Here is a 19,153-nt window from a genome sequence, read left to right as displayed (position 1 = left end):
GCATTACACATCTTTATCGCTCTGATCAAACAAATCTTGTCGCCGTCGATTCTTCCACTCCACAGCAAATCCCCAGTGAACCCACGTAGTCAAAACATCTTTCCATGAAAACCCAATTCTTAATTTTCAAAAGAAATGGTGTAAATGTAATGACAGATACAGTAATGCAGCAGCCATGTAATAGTGTTCTGCACCCCCAAGTAGCTATGTAATGGTGTTGTGCTTCTGCACGCCAAGTAGCTTAAAGCAATCACAACGATTTTTTTTTTATGAGGAATGAATAATGTATGAGGATTTGTGTTTTGTTGATGTGACTGTATTAAGAATGTGTTTTATTGACGTGGTTTGTGTCAATAAAATTTATTAATACAATGATATAAATTTACTGACCGTAATAAAGGTGGGATCCCATATTGTTTGTGTAGAAATGTGAATGTATGTCTTGGGATCCAATAAAAATGAGCAAACTAATTTGATCCCTTGTAGTTTTTTTTATTTTTTATTTTTTACTTTTTACATTAGACCATTAGAATGGATCAACAAAACACTTCATAAGCCATTAAATACCAACCTCAAGTGTTGTTATCTCTTGTGGTTTTCTTTTATCTATTTCTAGTAAATTCAACTCTTTTTAGTCAACTTAAAGGCCTGATAATTGCAATGTTCCCTTTCAAATCCACTTCAGCTCTTCTTCAGAACAACTCTGTCATGCTATTTCTAAGAAGGTCATTGGCATTATTTGAGACCCAGTCAAACAATGCATACTCCTTAGTCAAGACATAATTGAGATCCAGTGCGTCTTCTCTCTCCTGTAACCCACGTTTTAATTTTTAATTTGATTGTGCTTTACCGTTGCATTTGGCAAACAGCCACCAGCAAACTGTCAACACACACGTGGCGTTCAATGATTGTGCTTTACCGTTGAATTTTTGGCAAACAACCATCATCAAACTGACAAACTAAATCAACACACACGTGGCGTGCATGGTGCAAAACCGACCTTGAGCCACAAGATCTGAAAAAAGATCAAAATGACAACGATTTCTAAGTTATTTTATTTTACAGACAGAGTAATATAATATGCAGACAGCATGAAAAAGGGTCCATATGTAGTTCTGCAAGCTTAATATATATATATATTTGTTTTATAGTCAGTTTTGATGCTTATATACAGGTCGGAGCCAGGAAGTGACCGTGGGATGGATTGCTTGCTGCTCTTGAAATTTTTTTTTTAAGGTTATTTTATAATAATATAATTTATTAAAATGATATTATCGATGAACATTTATCTTAATGTTTTATTAATGTTTCATATCATAAATTAACCCAAAAGATTAACATAAATAGATATTAAAATTGATGAAAATTAATTAAAAACCAAATGAAATAATATATAACTAAAGCACATAATTATTATTATGTATTGTTATTTAGATACATACTTACTAAAAAATACACATAAACAAATATGTATATATATATATATATGTATATGAAGTAGTATATTTTTTTAAGATATATCTAAACATATGGAGTATTATATTTGTTTAAGATATATGTAAACGTATACACATATATGAAACATATTTTTTTTATAAAAAAATTTGGGGGGCTGCACTAGCCTCCACCCCTGCTTATATATGGTCCCAGAACCTGTTTAGAGCTCTGATAATTGATATGCTAGTTTAAGATTGTAATCTTGACCACCTAAAATATACTGTGTTATAAGACCAAAATATACCATTTCGGTTGGGCCATTTGTTGCCTCACAAGGAGTAAATTCATGAGAGTAATCCAATGTATTCATAGAAATCGAAACTCTAGAATGGATAGTATAATTAGTGTATGTGGGATTATGGGGGTGTGGATTTTTAGTTTGAAAACTGAATGTGAAAGAGTTGGTATTCAAGCTTACCAGGCCTCATCATTGTATTCTCATTATATAGATAATGGTACAGCCGAACTCTCCACTTCTTATGGTGAGTTGTTAGACTAGTTACAAGAGATAAACATATTTATACATATGATGAAGTACGTATAACAAATGTGTAACTAATCCTCAACTAAGAACAAACTAAGAACAAGCATTATCTTTTGGGAATCTTGTCATTATCAGTAGAAACTTTATCAGCAGAAGCTTTATCTCTAACACACCCCTGCAAACTGTTGGGGAGGACACAAACCAACAGTTTGTCACGTAACTGAACAAAGCGAGACGCAGAGTGACCTTTTGTAAAGATATCTGCAACCTGATCAGTAGTGGAAATGTGTTTAATCTGAATATCCCGATTGACTACTTTTTCCCAAACAAAATGGTAATCAACTTCGATATGTTCCGTGCGTGCATGAAAAACTGGATTTGCAGCCAAAGCAATTGCACTGAGATTGTCACAATACAAAGTTGCCGAAGAAGATAGGCCAATTTGTAGTTCACGGATCAGCATTCGTAGCCAGTACAACTCAGCCATGGCTAGAGCCATCGATCTATATTCAGCTTCAGTGCTGGATTTGGAGACCACGGCTTGCTTTTTAGACGACCAAGAAATCAGATTTTGTCCAAGAAAGACTCCATATCCACACGTTGATCGACGATCATCTGGGTTTCCTGCCCAATCCGAATCACAGAAGACTCGAAGCTCAAGAGTGCTGGGGGAGTAGAAGAGGCCATAATCAATAGTGTTTTTCAGATAACGTAGTACTCGCTTAGCTGCTGTCCAGTGAGTAGTGGTTGGTGAATGGAGGTGTTGGCACAATTGATTAACAGAGTATGCAATGTCGGGTCGAGTCAATGTAACATATTGAAGAGCACCAACTACATGTCTGTACTCACTAGGATCTTCAAGTAAATCACCATCTTGGCAAGATAACTTTGTTCCGGCGATGCAAGGAGCTCGATAGGGTTTAACTCCTCCCATACGAACACGATGTAAGAGATCAACAATATATTTGGACTGGCGGAGATGCAGACCAGTGGAGTCACGGGAGGCTTCAATTCCAAGAAAATAACCAAGATCACCCAAGTCTTTCATGGCAAATTCTTGCTGCAGTGCTGATATAACCTGAGAAATTTTGCTGAGTACATTGCCAGTGATTATGATGTCATCAACGTAGATCAAAAGAAATACAATAGCATCTACATCACGATAGACAAATAATGATGAATCAAGTTGAGAACTAACGAAGCCAATGGCAAGTAGTGCACCGGATAATCGGAGAAACCATGCACGCGGTGCTTGCTTCAGGCCATAAATGGACTTATGTAAACGACATACCCAATGTGGATGTTTAGGATCAATAAAACCCTGAGGTTGTTCCATGTATACCTCCTCCTCTAAAATACCATGTAGAAATGCATTTGACACATCAAGTTGCTTAATAAACCAGTTGAAATTCACAGATAATGCAAGTATAAGACGTAGTGTAGCTGGTTTGATGACAGGGCTGAATGTTTCATGAAAATCAATTCCACTTTCTTGATCAAACCCCTTGGCTACCAACCGGGCCTTATACCTCTCAACACTGCCATCCGGTCGTTGTTTAATTTTGAATACCCACTTATTACGAACCACATTGTGAATGGGAGATCTCGGGCATAACTGCCATGTTTCATTCTTAATTAAAGCAGAGAACTCGGACTTCATGGCCGCACACCAATCAGGATTTTTGGATGCCTGGTAATAGGTTCTAGGTTCACTCGAGGTTTGGGTGGTATGGAGGGCACGAATAGGATAGCGGGTGCAATAGTATAGATGAAAGTCATGGAATTGTCGAGGTTTGAGTGTTCCAGTTTGTGACCTGGTGACCATGTGAGACGGAGGGTTAATGATGGTAGTGGGGACATGAACATCCAAAATGGAAGGAGGAGAAGTGTGGAGTGGTGATTCTATTGGAGAAGGGTAAGAGTGGGCAGAATGGTTTGTGTGAGTGGTGTTGGGTACGGGTGATTGTGGGGTAGGAGACATCATGGGTGATTGTGCAGTGGCTTCAGATTGAATAATAGCGGTGGACAAAGGTGTGGGTGGGCTTGATATGGCTTCAGGTAAAGGTGATAGCAAGGGACTAGGTGAGATATAAGTGGGAGATAAAGAATTACAAGATTGAGAGGAAAGAGTAGTACCTGATAATAACGCTGGAGGAGCCATGAGAGGAGCTATGCTTGACGGTTGTTTGCTTGATCCAGACACACTGAGAATGGCTAACTCCTTTGCAGGGAACCTAGTCTCATCAAATACCACACTTCGTGAAATAAACACTCGTTGAGAAGAGGGATTGAAGCATCGCTACCCTTTTTGTTGAGAACTATATCCCACGAATATGCAAGGAGTACTACGAAAAGACAATTTATGTGGAATATAAGCACGGAGTAGTGGAAAACATTGGCACCCAAAGGTTTTCAAAAATTTGTAATCAGGCTCCCGATGATAAAGCATATAGCTAGTATGGAGTCTGGTGTTGTAAAACAGGAGTTGGCATTCGATTTATTAGATAAACTGAGGTAAGAAAAGAATCAACCCAAAATCGAGATGGCAAGCCAGACTGTGCAAGTAAGGTTAGGCCTGTTTCGACAATATGCCGGTGTTTTCTTTCAGCAACACCATTTTGTTGAGATGTGTAAGGACATGTGAGACGATGAAGAATACCATTTGCACTTCAAAAGTTTTTGAATTGATTTGAGACATATTCTCCACCATTGTCAGTTTGAAATTGTTTAATGCGACAATCAAATTGTTTTTCCACTAACAATTTAAACTTTGTGAAAGTTGAGAATACATCAAATTTATTTGCTAATGGAAATAACCAAGAAAATCGACTATAAGAATCAACAAAAATAACATAATACTTGAATCCACTTAATGAAATAATTGGAGAAGTCCATACATCAGAATAAATGAGTTCTAATGGCCTAGATGAACAACTTGTAGAATCATTTATTCTTCCCAAGTTGACATGGTTCACACAACATGTGAGGACTAGCAGTACCAGAGACAGGAATTTGACGACTTTTAAAAAGATAATGGAGAATTTGAGTTGATGGATGCCCAAGACGTGAATGCCAGATTGAAGAATTTGTTTTAACACCTAGAAAGCCAGTGAGGCTCCTTATTTTATTCCTAGAAAGCTGCTGGAAATTCAAAGGATATAGACCATTCTCACTTTGCCCCTGGAGTAGCACTATCCCCGTCTGCATGTCCTTCGCAATATAACCACAACCAGTGAGTACAAAATACACATTATTATCAAGACGTAGTTTATTAATAGAAAGCAGGTTTGATGAGGCTTGGGGACAATGAACAATATCTGTAAGAAGCAATGGTTTTTGTGGTGTATGTAAATGATGAGAGCCAATACTGAGTATGGGAAGAGATGAACCAGTACCTATTCCATTCACACCATCATTACCATGAAATGGTTGCGGATTGTCAATGTTAGTTTCATCAGAAGTGATATGGGTATTTGCTCCACTGTCTGCAAACCATTGTGTGTTCAGCAATCTGTCATTTGTCTCAGCAACCATGGCAGCAAGTTCACTAGACGGACGCCTACCCTGAAATGAGAAATCCATTCTCTTGAAACAATCCAAGGCACTGTGATTGTACCGTTTGCATATTTGGCATTTCTCACGGTTATCTTGTCCATTCAATGGAGATGGTGAGGGAAATTTTGGCATGGAGGAAGTTCCACGACCCATGGAGGAGGAATTGCCGCGTCCGAACATTTGATTTGGAGTTGAGGAACGGGGCCTGCGTTGTGCATTCCTGTTGCTATAAAAAGCAATGGAGCCAGATTCGGGTGATATATTGCGACTTTGTTGTTGATCAAGAAGGCGCTCATGATTCAACAACTCAACCTGAAAATCAGTGAAACTCATAGCATTGTCACGCATAGAAAAAGACAGCGAAGTAACAAAGGCTGTAAATGAGACATTCAAACCATTGGTAATGTGTTGGATGAGATCTTCATTAGAGATTGGCTTACCGACAGCTGCAAGTTGATCTGCCAAGAGCTTGGCTTGAGTAAGGTAGGAGGTGCAGTTCTGAGAAGATTGTTGGATGCCTTGTAGCTGGCGCTTGAGATGTGAAATTCTCGAGCGGGATGGAGAGGCAAACTTGTAAGTCAGTGAGTCCCAAGCTTGCTTGGCTGTGTTGAGGCCATACATGGTAGAAACAAGAGAAGGTTCCAAGGTGGAATTGATCCAACTTAGCAAGAGTTGATCTTTTTTCTGCCAGATTTGATAAGCAGAGTTAACTGTTCCTGAGACCTTCACAGCATCATCAACAAACTAAACAGGGCAAATGTCTGAACCATCAATAATGCCCATGAGATTTTGTGAACGTAGTAATGGCAGAAATTGAGCCACCCAAGCTAAGTAATTGGTTCCATCAAGTTTGACAGACACCAATTGCATGATGTTGGGATAGGGAACGGTAGTGGTGGCGGAAGCAATTGTGATATCAGTGGAAGTGATGCGGTGGATGAATTGGTATTTTCCATCGGGTAAAAAAATGACAAGCGTTGGCTTTGAAAGCTTCGATACCAAGTTTGAAAACTGAATGTTAAAGAGAGCTGGTATTCAAGCTTACCAGGCCTCATCATTGTATTCTCATTATATAGATAATGGTACGGTCGAACTCTCCACTTCTTATGGTGAGTTGTTAGACTAGGTACAAGAGATAAACATATTTATACATATTGATGAGTTACGTATAACAAATGTGTAACTAATCCTCAACTAAGAACAAACTAAGAACAAGCATTATCTTTTGGGAATCTTATCATTATCAGTAGAAACTTTATCAGCAGAAGCTTTATCTCTAACATTTTTTATATTCTGCTTAAGAACGTTAGAATGGTTGTATAATATGAAGACAGTCCCACCCATCATACTTGAAAAGGGTACATTGATATGGCTTCTCGGGTCGGACTTAACATAATCGGGCCACGAGTTGCATGCAACGTGAGATATCTGCAACTCGACAAACTAGTGGACTTTACTATAACGCGATCCACGCAACTTTAGTTTGGACCCATTAACTGTGAAGTGCGTGAAGGAGGCCCAAAAGTAATGTATGCAAGGCCCAAATTGTTCTAATCAGCCCATCGGGCTCTCAACTTTTTTTTGTAACCTATGGACATCCAACAACTGAGAATGACACAAAGCGCACCATTAACGGAATGGGAGTGACTTCAATTCCTAACTCAATTCTCTCAAAAAATCATGTTAAATCATTATTTTTTTAAAAAAATGATATATTAGGGATTAGAAGTTAGGAATTAGAGGTTAGGATTTAGAATTTAAGGTTTGTGGTTTAGAATTTAATTTGTATTTTCAAATTCTACCATATTCTGACATTATGAACACTAAAATACTCAATTACACATTTTAATTCATGATTTAACATAATTTTGGAGTTAGGAATTGGAGCCCCTATCCCATGATAAACCCACCCCTGGCCTTTGAAGTTAATTAAACCCATAATTATCCCATCACATTGAGTGGTTAACAGAGAAGATGCCTGACAATCGGGTATCTACCCAGCAAAACATTGAGATAAAGGGCCCGTTTGGTTAAGCATTTTGGCCAGCATTTATACTAGTTTTTAGCACAAATGCTTTGTGCAAGCCAAACAACAATTTTCGGGTACAAATTCCGAGGCATTTTTGGGAGCCTTTTATGTTCTTTTGAAAATGCTCCAATTTTAAACAATTTTGATAGCATTTTGATTCATTTTCCTATCATATCCTCACTACTTTATTATAATCTCTATTTTACCTCTAAAAGTCATCTTATTTATTCATTTGTTATTTATATTTATTTTAATTATTGATTTTTATTTTAAACAATGTTTGTTATTTAGTTTACTTACAACTAAAATGCATATTATACCCCTATACGTAATTTGTAACAAAATTAATAAATTAAATAATTAACTAATTAATTAATTAACTGTTATTAAAGCTTTAACTAATTAATTAATTTATAATTGATTATTATCTTTAATTAATTTATAATTTATTATTATCTTTAATTAATTTAAATTCATTATATTAATTTTATGAATTAATTTGTATGCTACCCTTGCACGTAATTTATCCAATATGCTACACAACACAAATGTTAACAGTAAAAGTTCAACAAAACACCTATCCAACATTCAAGCAGCATATCTGCTACTAAAATTGTTCAGCATTTCTGCTACCACCATTTCTGCTGGCATATCTGCTACTTTACAAATGCTCTACCAAACTAGCCCAAAGTTTTTTCAAAAAATTCTGAAAAATTATATTGATATTATGATCGATGTTACGAATCCAATGATATTTTTTTTGAAACAAAAATCAAATTAAACATAAAAAGTGCATGACAATCTTGAACTGTTAGATATAAATGGAAAACATTAAATACATCTTTCATATTGAATCAAAAACTATATCATTGGATTCATAAAGTAATCAAAATACAAATATAATTTTAAAAAATGAAAGAAAAATTTATAGACACTCATATTTTGATTTTATAGTAATTCTACAACAGAGCCCGAAAGACAGACAAATTACCAATTTAGAAAATCTAAGATATGCCCAAATTTGGTAAAATCCCTGTCAAAATGATATGATTAAGTACTTAATCTAAGGGTAGAGATTGGCCCTCCAGTGTAAAGGTTGAATTGAATGTCAATTACTTATAAAAGATATAATCTAATATAGTACTCCACACTGAATATAAAAGTAATTTAATTTAGATAGTGTGATGGAGAATAATTTTGTGAGACTAATTAGGGGGCACTAATTTTGATTCTGGTGTGTGTTCCTATAGTGTGCTACACAATTGGATAAGATTATAAAATTTGAATATTAATGTATTAATTTTAAGCAAGATCGGATCTTGAAGCTGTTGAATATTTTCATTTTGATTACAGTTTGTTTGCTTGAATTAATCTTCTAAAGAGAGTATCTTCTTTGCTTATTTTTCAATGGGGGAGGAAGAGATGGCATCTGAGTTGGTGGGAACAATCAATATTTTAACAAATGGGTGGATAGACTAGCAAGGGGGCGGAGTCATGTATAGTGGAGGGTATGCCTTGCCTACATCCAATTTTTGTAAGCCTATTTAGGGGTATTATAGTAAATTCATAATTAGGTGAAATTCTTATATAATTATCATGATCTGTCTTTTCTTGTGACAGTCATGACTTTGGAAAGATACTTCAATTCCAAAAAAATCCAACTGTGAACCATCTTCTTTACAAGGAAAAAGTGGTTCTTTGAAGCGTTCTGACTTAGGATCGCAACCTCAATCATGTCCAACTTCACATGAAGTTGGTTCGTCTTTTAAATGTATTCTGTAATGTTTTTCTTTTTCGCTTTAATTTTGTTATATAATCAATAAAAAATTAATTAATTTTTCAATAAATAGCTTAATTTTTTTCTTCCAAGAACGTTGCCCACAAACTCTTGTCAATGTTATCGTCTCCTCACAAAAATTCCTGACTCCGCCCCTGGCCTAGTTGGTGAATTTTTCTAAGGTCAAACCATATGGACTTAAAAGATCTTGAGTTCAATTCTCACAGGGAGTAATTCTCTTATGGTCATGCGTAGAGCTTTGAACCAATTTACCTTATCATTAAATGAGGAACTTTTGTGCGTACGGATATGGTGTAAAGTTTGAATGCCAATTACTTATAAAGATATAATCTAATATAGTCCATAGCGAATATAAAAGTAATTTAATTTAGATAGTGTGATGGAGATGAGTTTATGAAACTAATTAGGGGGGCACGAATGATTGTGGTGTGTTCCTATAGTGTGCTACACAATTGAATAAGATTAGAAAATTGGAATATTATTGTATTTTAAGAAATATCGGATCTGGAAGCTGCTATTTTCATTTTGATTATCTATTAGTAGTGCCCACGAGAAAAATTTTGGGTTATTTATTAAATATGCTTTTGAAAGTACGGAAGAAACACTTTTCATTTAGGATAATACTTGAGACCCCCATTTAATGTGGAGGGTTGGATGTGAAGTGAGTTCTACATATGTATTTTTAATCAATGGTTATTTTAACGCTATATATATTTGGGAGACTTTTATGGGTAAAATTTTGAGGGTCTCTAGTATTGTCCTTTCATTTAGGGAGTCTTTTCTATAATTTACTGTGTACTTGAGGTTATTTAAGAATTTTTGACGGTTCATCTAACCCCCTCACTATAGTGAGGCTTCTCCTCCGGGGTCAACTGAGCCCCTCAAAAATTTTTAATTAAGCCTATGTAAATAGTAAATTATAGAAAGACCTTCCTGAGTTTCAATTTAGACCACACAGTGTAAAAATCATGCTCAAATGATTGAAACAAGAAGATATGTGACAATTATTATTTATCATATTTTATAAACTTTTTATTTTTAGTATTATTTTTATACTTTTGAAGGTATAATTAATACATACCTAAAAATTTCCTGTATATCCACCATGACATAAAATTCTGTGTCCACCCCCGACAATCCTCCTCATATTACGTCATAGCTTGGCCCTTGGACCCAACTTATTATGTGGTCAAGAGGGAAAAACTTACCATATCGTAAGGAGAGAAAAAAAAAATTTCGTATGCACGGGCTTATCGATCTAAGTATAAACCCATATCGGATTTTTGATCACCCAAAAAAAACAATAATTCATAAAAAAAAAAAAAAAAAAAAACGCGTTCATGCACTAAATCCTAATCACAAGTTCATAAATTTCTTAAAAAGTATAATTAGGCAACTTTGTCGCCATGTTGGGCTTGACATGGGCCCACAAACATAAAAAAAGCTCCAGCATCTTTTTTTTTTTGGGATAAACACTAGCACCAACACCTCTGTCATCAACACCACCACCACTTGCCAACTTGCCTCTGCCAATATAAAGAACATCAACACCAGTACTTGCAAAACCCCCCAATTCTTCTTCTTTTTTTTTTGCCCTTTGAACCTTCAACAAGAACAATCCATCAGATTGAATCGAAGATGTGGCGCAGTTCATTGGCGATTCTGATAAGGAACATCAAGAAGAGTCCTCGCATAGCCGATGAGAGCATGTTCGATCTTCACCATCGTCCCAACATGAATAACAACAATGATGTTAGAACGAGAGAGAGGTTCTCAGTGTTGTCGTCGATCGCTCGAGCGCCGCTTTCGATGCTCGCTTGCTTCTCAGAACCTCAGGTGAGTGGTGCTGATACTGATAGGGTGTGGGTGACAGGGGAGTATGTTCAGATATCAGAAATGAATCATATCTTAGTGAGTGATAGTATGCGTTATGCAATCTTGATGTAGAGAGATCAGTTCTTGTAGATATAGAGAATGAATGGCTGGCCATGTAGATTTTCAATTTTGCTTTTCATATTTCTAGTAGATTAAGATCCACATATATATATATATATAGTGTATATATATATATATATATATATATATATGTTCATCAATAGGAAGAATCTGTATACATGAGGGGCTTGATTTCATTGGTTTCTCTGTTCCACTAATGTCTTTGTAAATTGCAATCAATTGGCAATGCATTTGTGTGTGTATACATAAACACTGTATGTTATCCAAAGATATTTTCATTGACAAAGAAAATCCTTACATATGTTTTTTTTTAATCGAGTACGACAGCATAAAAACATGGAAGTGTGAAGTTTCCCACCTTAAAAGACGATGTAATTTAATACGTGGTCACAAGAGTATTGTTCTCAATAGTTATTGAACTCAAGACGTCTTGGGTTGTAATTGTTATCTTAGTAGGTTCAATCATTGTAGCTAGCCATTTGGTATCCACTAACCATTCCGGCCGTCTTCGAATATGTCCTTGAATTCATTCGAGACTTGAGCAAAATTCATATTGGAGAAGAATATGATTCATGGTTCCCTTTATTGGAACCATGTTTCTATTTATTTTTATTTCGAATTGGTCGGGTGTCTATGCGATTTGGCCCCAACTATTACCCAAATTTTTACATATATACATAGGAAGAAGTATCAAATTCCCTCTACCTTGCAAAATGGTTCGATTGATACCTCTTACTTTTTTTCGAGTTCATCCAAGCCCCTTTATTTACAAGAATGAGCCAAAGTGCCCCCTATACTAACTTCTGTTATAATAACGATGCTAATGTGACAGTTAAGTAATTGAGCTGGATTTTTTGAATAATTTGCTAGCCCCTTATGCTAACTTCTGTTATAATAACGGTGTTGATGTGCTAGTTAAGTAATTGACCTGGATTTTTTTGAATAATTTGCTATTTACTGACTCAACGGTCACGTGTCTTTGGCCATTGAAATTTGGACACGTGTTCAAATTTTTTAGGCAATTGAGAATACCTCACTCACATGATTTTGGAATGTTTTGAAAGTTATTATTTTTGAGGCGACAAAGCCCTTGTATTTTAAGTAATGAGTTTATTTAAACCCGGGTACTATTAATAAATGGGTCGAACTAGCCCCTGTAATGACAGTTGAAAAATAACTAATGGAAAACCAAATTGGATAAACATAATAAACACATCAATAAACAGAATAAACACATCCATAATCGAATTTGATGACCAAATCATCCACTTCATCAACAAAACTAATAACAACATAATCACAAACACAATAAAAACACTACTTCAACTTTGCCCACAAGATGATCCGGTCCTACATCATAGTCTTTCTTCTTCATGTTTGTACCCCCACTTCTACGATCAATCACCCCTTGACATGGAAGTCTCAGGCTTTTTGTCCACCCATTTCCCATTAAATGTGCACCATTATGGTTGCTTAACTATACCATCTATCCAAATAAGGATGAGTCAAAACAGTTTCCCTCTCATAACTCTCTTTCACTTAATTCCCTTCCTCCTCCATTAAATGTGAACTATTGCATGTTAGGGATCATGGGCCCTAACAAATGAACAAGAAGGTCAATATAGGGCATGACAATGTCCCTTTTTTACAAGTTGGCCAACAAAATCGAACCATTAAAATGGTACTATTGTATACATACATTCCCATGTTGGGCCAATAAAACACTCTTTTTATATATCCATGCCCCATTAAATCTACACCATTGCGGTCGCTTAACTCTTAACTTCTATTCAAGTAAGGGAGAGTCAAGGTAATCTTATCTCACAACTCTATTTCACTTAACTCTCTTCCATTAACTCTACTCTTCTCTTCATTTTTCAATTCGAACAAAGCCATAAACGCAGGCCTCCTCTACTTTATCAATCACCAATCATGTATACTTTGACACACATAATTGACAAATCCCATGAAACCTACCTTAATTTGCAATATCAGAAATGAGATTCTCTCATAGATTGAACTTGGTCACTTGTTCCTTAGATGAGTGAATTACAATCTAAACATCCCTTCACATCTATGAATTGGAAGGTCCGAATAATCAACTCTAGAATCAATAGCTCTTCAAATTGTTCACCTGACAACACAATACAAGATCATACAATTAATTTAGGTTAAGGTAGAGTTTTTTTTTTTGATTAGGGAACCTACAGACACGTCTTGCGGGCTTTGCCCTACGCGACGGCCCAGAGTAAACCCTAACCCAGCCCGCCACCCCACTAGACGGTCTGGGCTTTAAGTCAAGGCCGAGGCCCAGGTGGGATATAACTCCAGTGGACTAGCATGCTAGCACTTCGTTCCCCGTTGGAATCGAACCCCTTCCCTCCACATGCACGCGCGAGCACGCACAGTTGAGTGTGGAGATCGAGTGATCGACCAACGAGGCTATACCACTTTCGTTGTTAAGGTAGAGTTACTTGCACTTAAGAATAAAGTGTCTTGTCTCGTTGATACAATACAATATATATGGTGGGATGATCAATGATTTAACTGATCTTGATATTCTCTTCAGTCCCAACTCAAGACAAATTAAGGCTTATTATATAATTAATCACAATCTCTATCAATCTTTAACCCTAATCGGTTTCAATTGGTTTAAATAAGCTTCTTTTTAATTTTTCTTTAATTTACCTTTATTTTTCTTATTATTAAAATTTCAACAAAAGTTCTAACCATCAATCAAAAAACAAGAAAATGAAGGATCTAATTCAAACACTAACTAGGAAAAAACTACATGCAACTATAACTAAAGTAACTTTCTTGGAGGTGCTTTCATCTCATAGTCTTTTGCTTAATGAGCACCATTAGAAAGTGCCTTTCATTCTTCTTTCCATTTTATTTTATTTTTTTGCTTTTCACTTTATGTTAAAATCAGAAAACGACAAGAGGAATAAAGTGTGACTATTTTGATGTGCAAAATAATCCAATATGTAATTATATATAATAATTAATGACCCCACTTGTACCCGAACCACTAGTTAGAATGTACTTTCAGTGGAAGTGCTCCTTCTCATTTGGTACCTTGCCTTGAACAAGTCAATCAACCTCAATCCTAGGGAGTGAATCGGACAATATGCTCCACTAAGAAGTTCATGATGGAGGGGGACTCATTCCTTGTAGTTTCACTAGCGGCTAAAACCTATTGATATTGGAAGACCCAAAAGATTCTTCCAATTTCTCATTTTTGGGTCCAATGGAATTCATTGGTATTGGAAGAAGCCCTCGGCTAAACGAGTATTTTACAAAGACCCGACAAGGTTATTTTATTCAAAAAGAACTCTTACTGGTTACTAAAGAACCCGAACGCGCCTCTTTTTTTAGAACCCGTCTGAGGGCGGTCAGATCCGCACTTCTCTATTTAGCTTTCGAGAACGAAGTCGCAGGTTTCAAAATTCCACAGTCTTGACTGCTACCTTAGGAAACTACCCGTCTAAGGGTTATGGCATAGATCTTAATCTTGGTAAAGATAATGTGTATCACTATAATGATCAGGATTTGAATCGTCTCTCTTAATCATATGAATCATGAGAGCAATTCACGTTTCAAAAGCCCAAAGTATCTTAAATTGACAGGCCTGATTCACTAAGCCCGGCCCAAGGGTTAGCGACAATGTAATATTTTGGGCCGAAAGTCTATTTGACCCGATTAAGCGTCCGTCTCCACCCGAACCCGAACTTCGCAACCGCCTTACTAGTTATGGGGTCTCTGTTAATCGAAAGAGACAGACAATGAGAAGCGCAGGTGAAAGTGAAAATCAATGGCAGAATCTAACACCGGCTGGAGTCGGGAAGGAGTTTCGAATCTTGGGAGGTAAAGTTTCTAGGTAAGTCTCATCTTCTTTGTCATTTAATCTTTTCGTGATGTACTTTGAATTGGTTACTATTTGGTCGTGTGGTTAGTATTCATGAAAACCCTACATTTCTTTCTATGTCGATCCTTGAAAGTTTATTTGGTTACTGTAATTAGAGGGCGAATTGGATTTCACTGTTCGCATCTTTTGTTCCATATTCACTTGCTGAATGAAATCGGAATTGTTGTGTGTGACTGAGTCAGGAATGAATATCTAGGTATCTTCTGTTTGATAATGTGTGTTGTTCCATGAATGTTTTATAGAATGTAATTCAATATTATGATTGAAATCGCTTTAGGAATGTACTAATGTAGTAACGTATCAGGAGGATTAACTAAAGACTCATAAAAGACTTGAAATTTAGCATAATTAAACTACATTTCATTCGTGAAATTTTATTACTGCCGTAGTATACTCAATGTTGAACTTTGAGAAAGAGTTAATCCAAGTTAACGTTTATGGGACATTGTTTAGCTTTGGCTTATTTGGAACTCAAATTTGGGATAAAATCAACAATCCTTTGGGATTTTCTTTCTCGCTCATCATGCTATGTCCAGTGATGTGTTTCTTGTTCTCTAGTTAGCTTTCGTAAATTTTCATACTGGTGTATTTGTATTTGTATTTGTATTTGTATTTTTGTGTCGTACATGTCGAAGCCATCTTAAATGAGTATTCAATATTATATCTTCAATCTGTTGTTCTCTTATTTCGAAGTGTAACATCTAAATTAACATTCTCATCTTGAAGACCTTCCTTTTTGAACACTTGGCCCTTATTAGAGAGGAAAAACTTAGCCGATCCAAATAAAATTCAAAACAAAAGGGGGCAGCTAAAAAGTTATTCAGGCTTAAAGTCCGGGATAAGGTTTTATTTTAATCTCATGGACCGTGACAGGAACTAAGATATGCTTCCAAATTTGCCATGTGGCCTGTGTAAAAACTTGGGTTCTATTTACTTTTCTTGTTAATGTTTCTTAGAGCCAAATTAGGTAGTCATGTTGCTGCCAGTTTTCTAGCTTATTATTCAAGGAGTGTTTATTTAGTAGGAGGTTCAGTTTTTTTTTTTTCCTTCGCATTGTTCTAGGCTAAATCCTGCTGCTAGGGGGTGCTGTTTAATCATTAATGCACTTTTATTATTCCAATATATATAAGGCCTACAAACGGTATTTTCTTCCATAAAGCAAAGAAAAACTTTGTACTTTTGGTAACCTTGCGAGCTTCAGACGTTAATCCAGCTACCATAATAAGAATGTAATATATAGGAAAGCAGAAATCAGACAATTAACTAGCGTTGACAACGCACATCAGTTGTAAAACTGAGATTTGACCCTAGACTACATTTCAAGATAGCATCAAATTATATTCGATTGCTTAGCTCAGGATGGCATCAAATTATGGTCGGTAGAAAGGGATGGAAACTAAGATGGGGGATTTCACCATGGTTGCTTCATAACAGGTGTCTCTCAGTCTTTTAGTATTTTTTGGCTCCCTTGCCGGCTCAAATATTTAAAATCATTGCTCTCGGAAACTACAGGACTGCTCTATATATGCTTTAGATCACAACACCTGGCCTACTTGCGTGAATGGTTTTGCAGCTGTAAGAAATACCAGGATGACACGCTTGACAAGGTAAATGACATTTGGACACTCTTCTGCTCACAAGCGCATATCTTGATGAGTAAAGCAGCTCCGGGCTGCTAAATATATGATGTAGATCACAACACTTGGGCTGCTGCATGAGTGGCTTTGCAGCTGTAAGACATACCGGGATGCTCAATATATGCTGTAGATCACAACACCTGGACTGCTGCATGAGTGGCTTTGCAGTTGTAAGACATACCAGGATGACACATTTGATTACGTTGATGACATTTGGACTCTTCCGCTAACTGGTGCATAGCTTGACGAATAAAGTTTCCTTTTCTGGTTTATAAATATCCTTAGAATGAGTCCCTTCGTATTCAAACCCTGGTCTTCTAATGGATCGTCAATACCCTTCATCATCATCTTTTTCTTTTGTTCAGCCTTGTTCTTTCTAGAAACTATCTGAACTCCTTGCATCTCATATCTTTTGGAATAGATAGCTTGCGACATACCTTATTGGCCTTTTTTTCTTTATTCGTTTGCATAATCCGCTTTCCATGGCAGTAGCTGCATCTAGATGGCAAAAATTGATGCAGAGGTCATTGTCAGGCAATCTACCAAATGAAATTGTCGCTGATATCCTGTTAAGGTTGCCTGTGAAGTCTCTTATCAGATTTACATGTGTATGCAAGGCATGGTGTACTTTATGTGGTGATCCTAAATTCACTGAATTGCAGTTCAAACATGGTATTGCAAATCACAGAGGTTGTCTTCTCCTTAGACATCTGTCTGACACAGAGGGTCAATTTGTCCCCTGGCGCACTCTAAATGCAGGTTCTTACTACATAGCAGCAATTTGTGGCAGTTTGCTGTGTCCTGAGAAACATTGGAAAGCTGATGAGGTTTTTTCCTTGAGGAATGGTGGGACTTTTCAAGAAATTTCAAAGGTAGAAGTTCCTATTCTTAGCAAAACAGGGCATTACTCAATTGTGGGATCCATCAATGGATTGATTTGCCTGATTGAATCACATCTTACTTGCCCAGCTTTTGGGTTGAGGATTTATCTGTGGAACCCTGCTACTAGAGAATGCAGAGCTCTTCCAGAACATTATATAAATCAGTGGAACAATTTGCTGCTTGTACTTGGTGTTGGATTTGGATATCTTTCCACTACTAACGACTACAAAGTGGTGAGAATAATAACGGCTTTCAATTTTGAAACTAAAGTAGAGGTGTACTCAGTGAGCACAGATTGTTGGAGAAGTTTGGAAACAAATATCCAGTGCCAGATGACCCAGATCTATGATTACCGCTCCGCAGTATTTATGAATCAGGCATCACATTGGGTTGCTACAGATGATGCGAATTATTCCTTTATCCTTGCCTTAGATATGGTAAATGAAACATTATACACCTTGGAGTTGCCCAATGATGGTGGAAAGCGTCAGTCATGGCATAGAAAACTTGCGGTGTTGATGGAATCCCTTCTTATCTGCATATTTGACCCCTCTAACATGGCTGGAACTTGGAGCATATGGGTTATGAAGGATTATGGTGTGCCAGAGTCCTGGACTAAATTGTACAAGGTGGGAACCGAAACGATGATACCAGCAGGATTGGTGGATGAGGGTGAGTTCATGTTGATTAAAAACAGTTGGCTGGTTTCTTATGATCCAATTCTTGAGAAAGTTAAGAATCTCCAAGTTTTTCATCCCACTCATCTCTTCCGTTACATCGAGAGCCTAGTATCTCCCAGAGGATGAAGTTAAATTCTCGGATATGCCTGTTGGGTAGGGCTCAGTTTCAGCTCCTTGAAGTCCAAACGTTCTTTGGCCGCTGCAAATTTTAACTTTGGAAGATTTTATGTTTTGTGTTGTTTAGAACATCATTGTTGTTTTCAAAATTAGATTAGCATCTATGTTAGTAGGTTCTATTGTTTGAGAACACAATGACTTTTTCTAGGTCTTCTAAGCCCCTTCCTGCATCAATGTGTCAGTTTTTCGTATTTAGAGAATACCTTGCCATTTATCTTTTCTGTTTGTAAACTTTGTCATGTGATTTTCTTAGCATCTAAGGCATGAATAGTTGCACTGGGTTTAATATATTAACTTGCGGGTGTCCAAACTTTGTTGTAATTTTCTTAATATAACTTGTAGGTCTTCGCATAAGAGAATTTTTTTGATGTATAAGATTTTCCTACTGAAATGGCGGCTAAGTACGGGAAGCATTGGGAGCTAAACCCCGCCCCGCTGTAATTTTTGTTACAGTAGACCCCGAGCACCCGAGTTGAGGGGAGTAAAAGTGAGATCCCTTCAATTCCAAAAAATAGAAATAAAAAAATACA

The 19,153-nt window shown here is 36.6% G+C and overlaps 1 protein-coding gene across 1 annotated transcript; it reads left to right on the top strand.

The window, feature by feature from the left end:
• Positions 1-15,100: 15,100 nt before the first annotated feature.
• LOC120007846 (F-box/kelch-repeat protein At3g23880-like) lies at positions 15,101-18,917 on the top strand. The gene is made up of 2 exons (XM_038858308.1): positions 15,101-15,199; positions 16,821-18,917. The coding sequence occupies exon 2, from the start codon at positions 17,367-17,369 to the stop codon at positions 18,570-18,572; it is 1,206 nt and encodes a 401-aa protein (XP_038714236.1). The 5' UTR covers positions 15,101-15,199; positions 16,821-17,366; the 3' UTR covers positions 18,573-18,917.
• Positions 18,918-19,153: the final 236 nt, after the last annotated feature.

This window comes from Tripterygium wilfordii, chromosome 10 (genome assembly GCF_013401445.1).
Source record: "Tripterygium wilfordii isolate XIE 37 chromosome 10, ASM1340144v1, whole genome shotgun sequence".
In the NCBI taxonomy this organism is placed as follows: domain Eukaryota; kingdom Viridiplantae; phylum Streptophyta; class Magnoliopsida; order Celastrales; family Celastraceae; genus Tripterygium; species Tripterygium wilfordii.
This window is presented reverse-complemented; position numbering and strand designations above follow the sequence as displayed.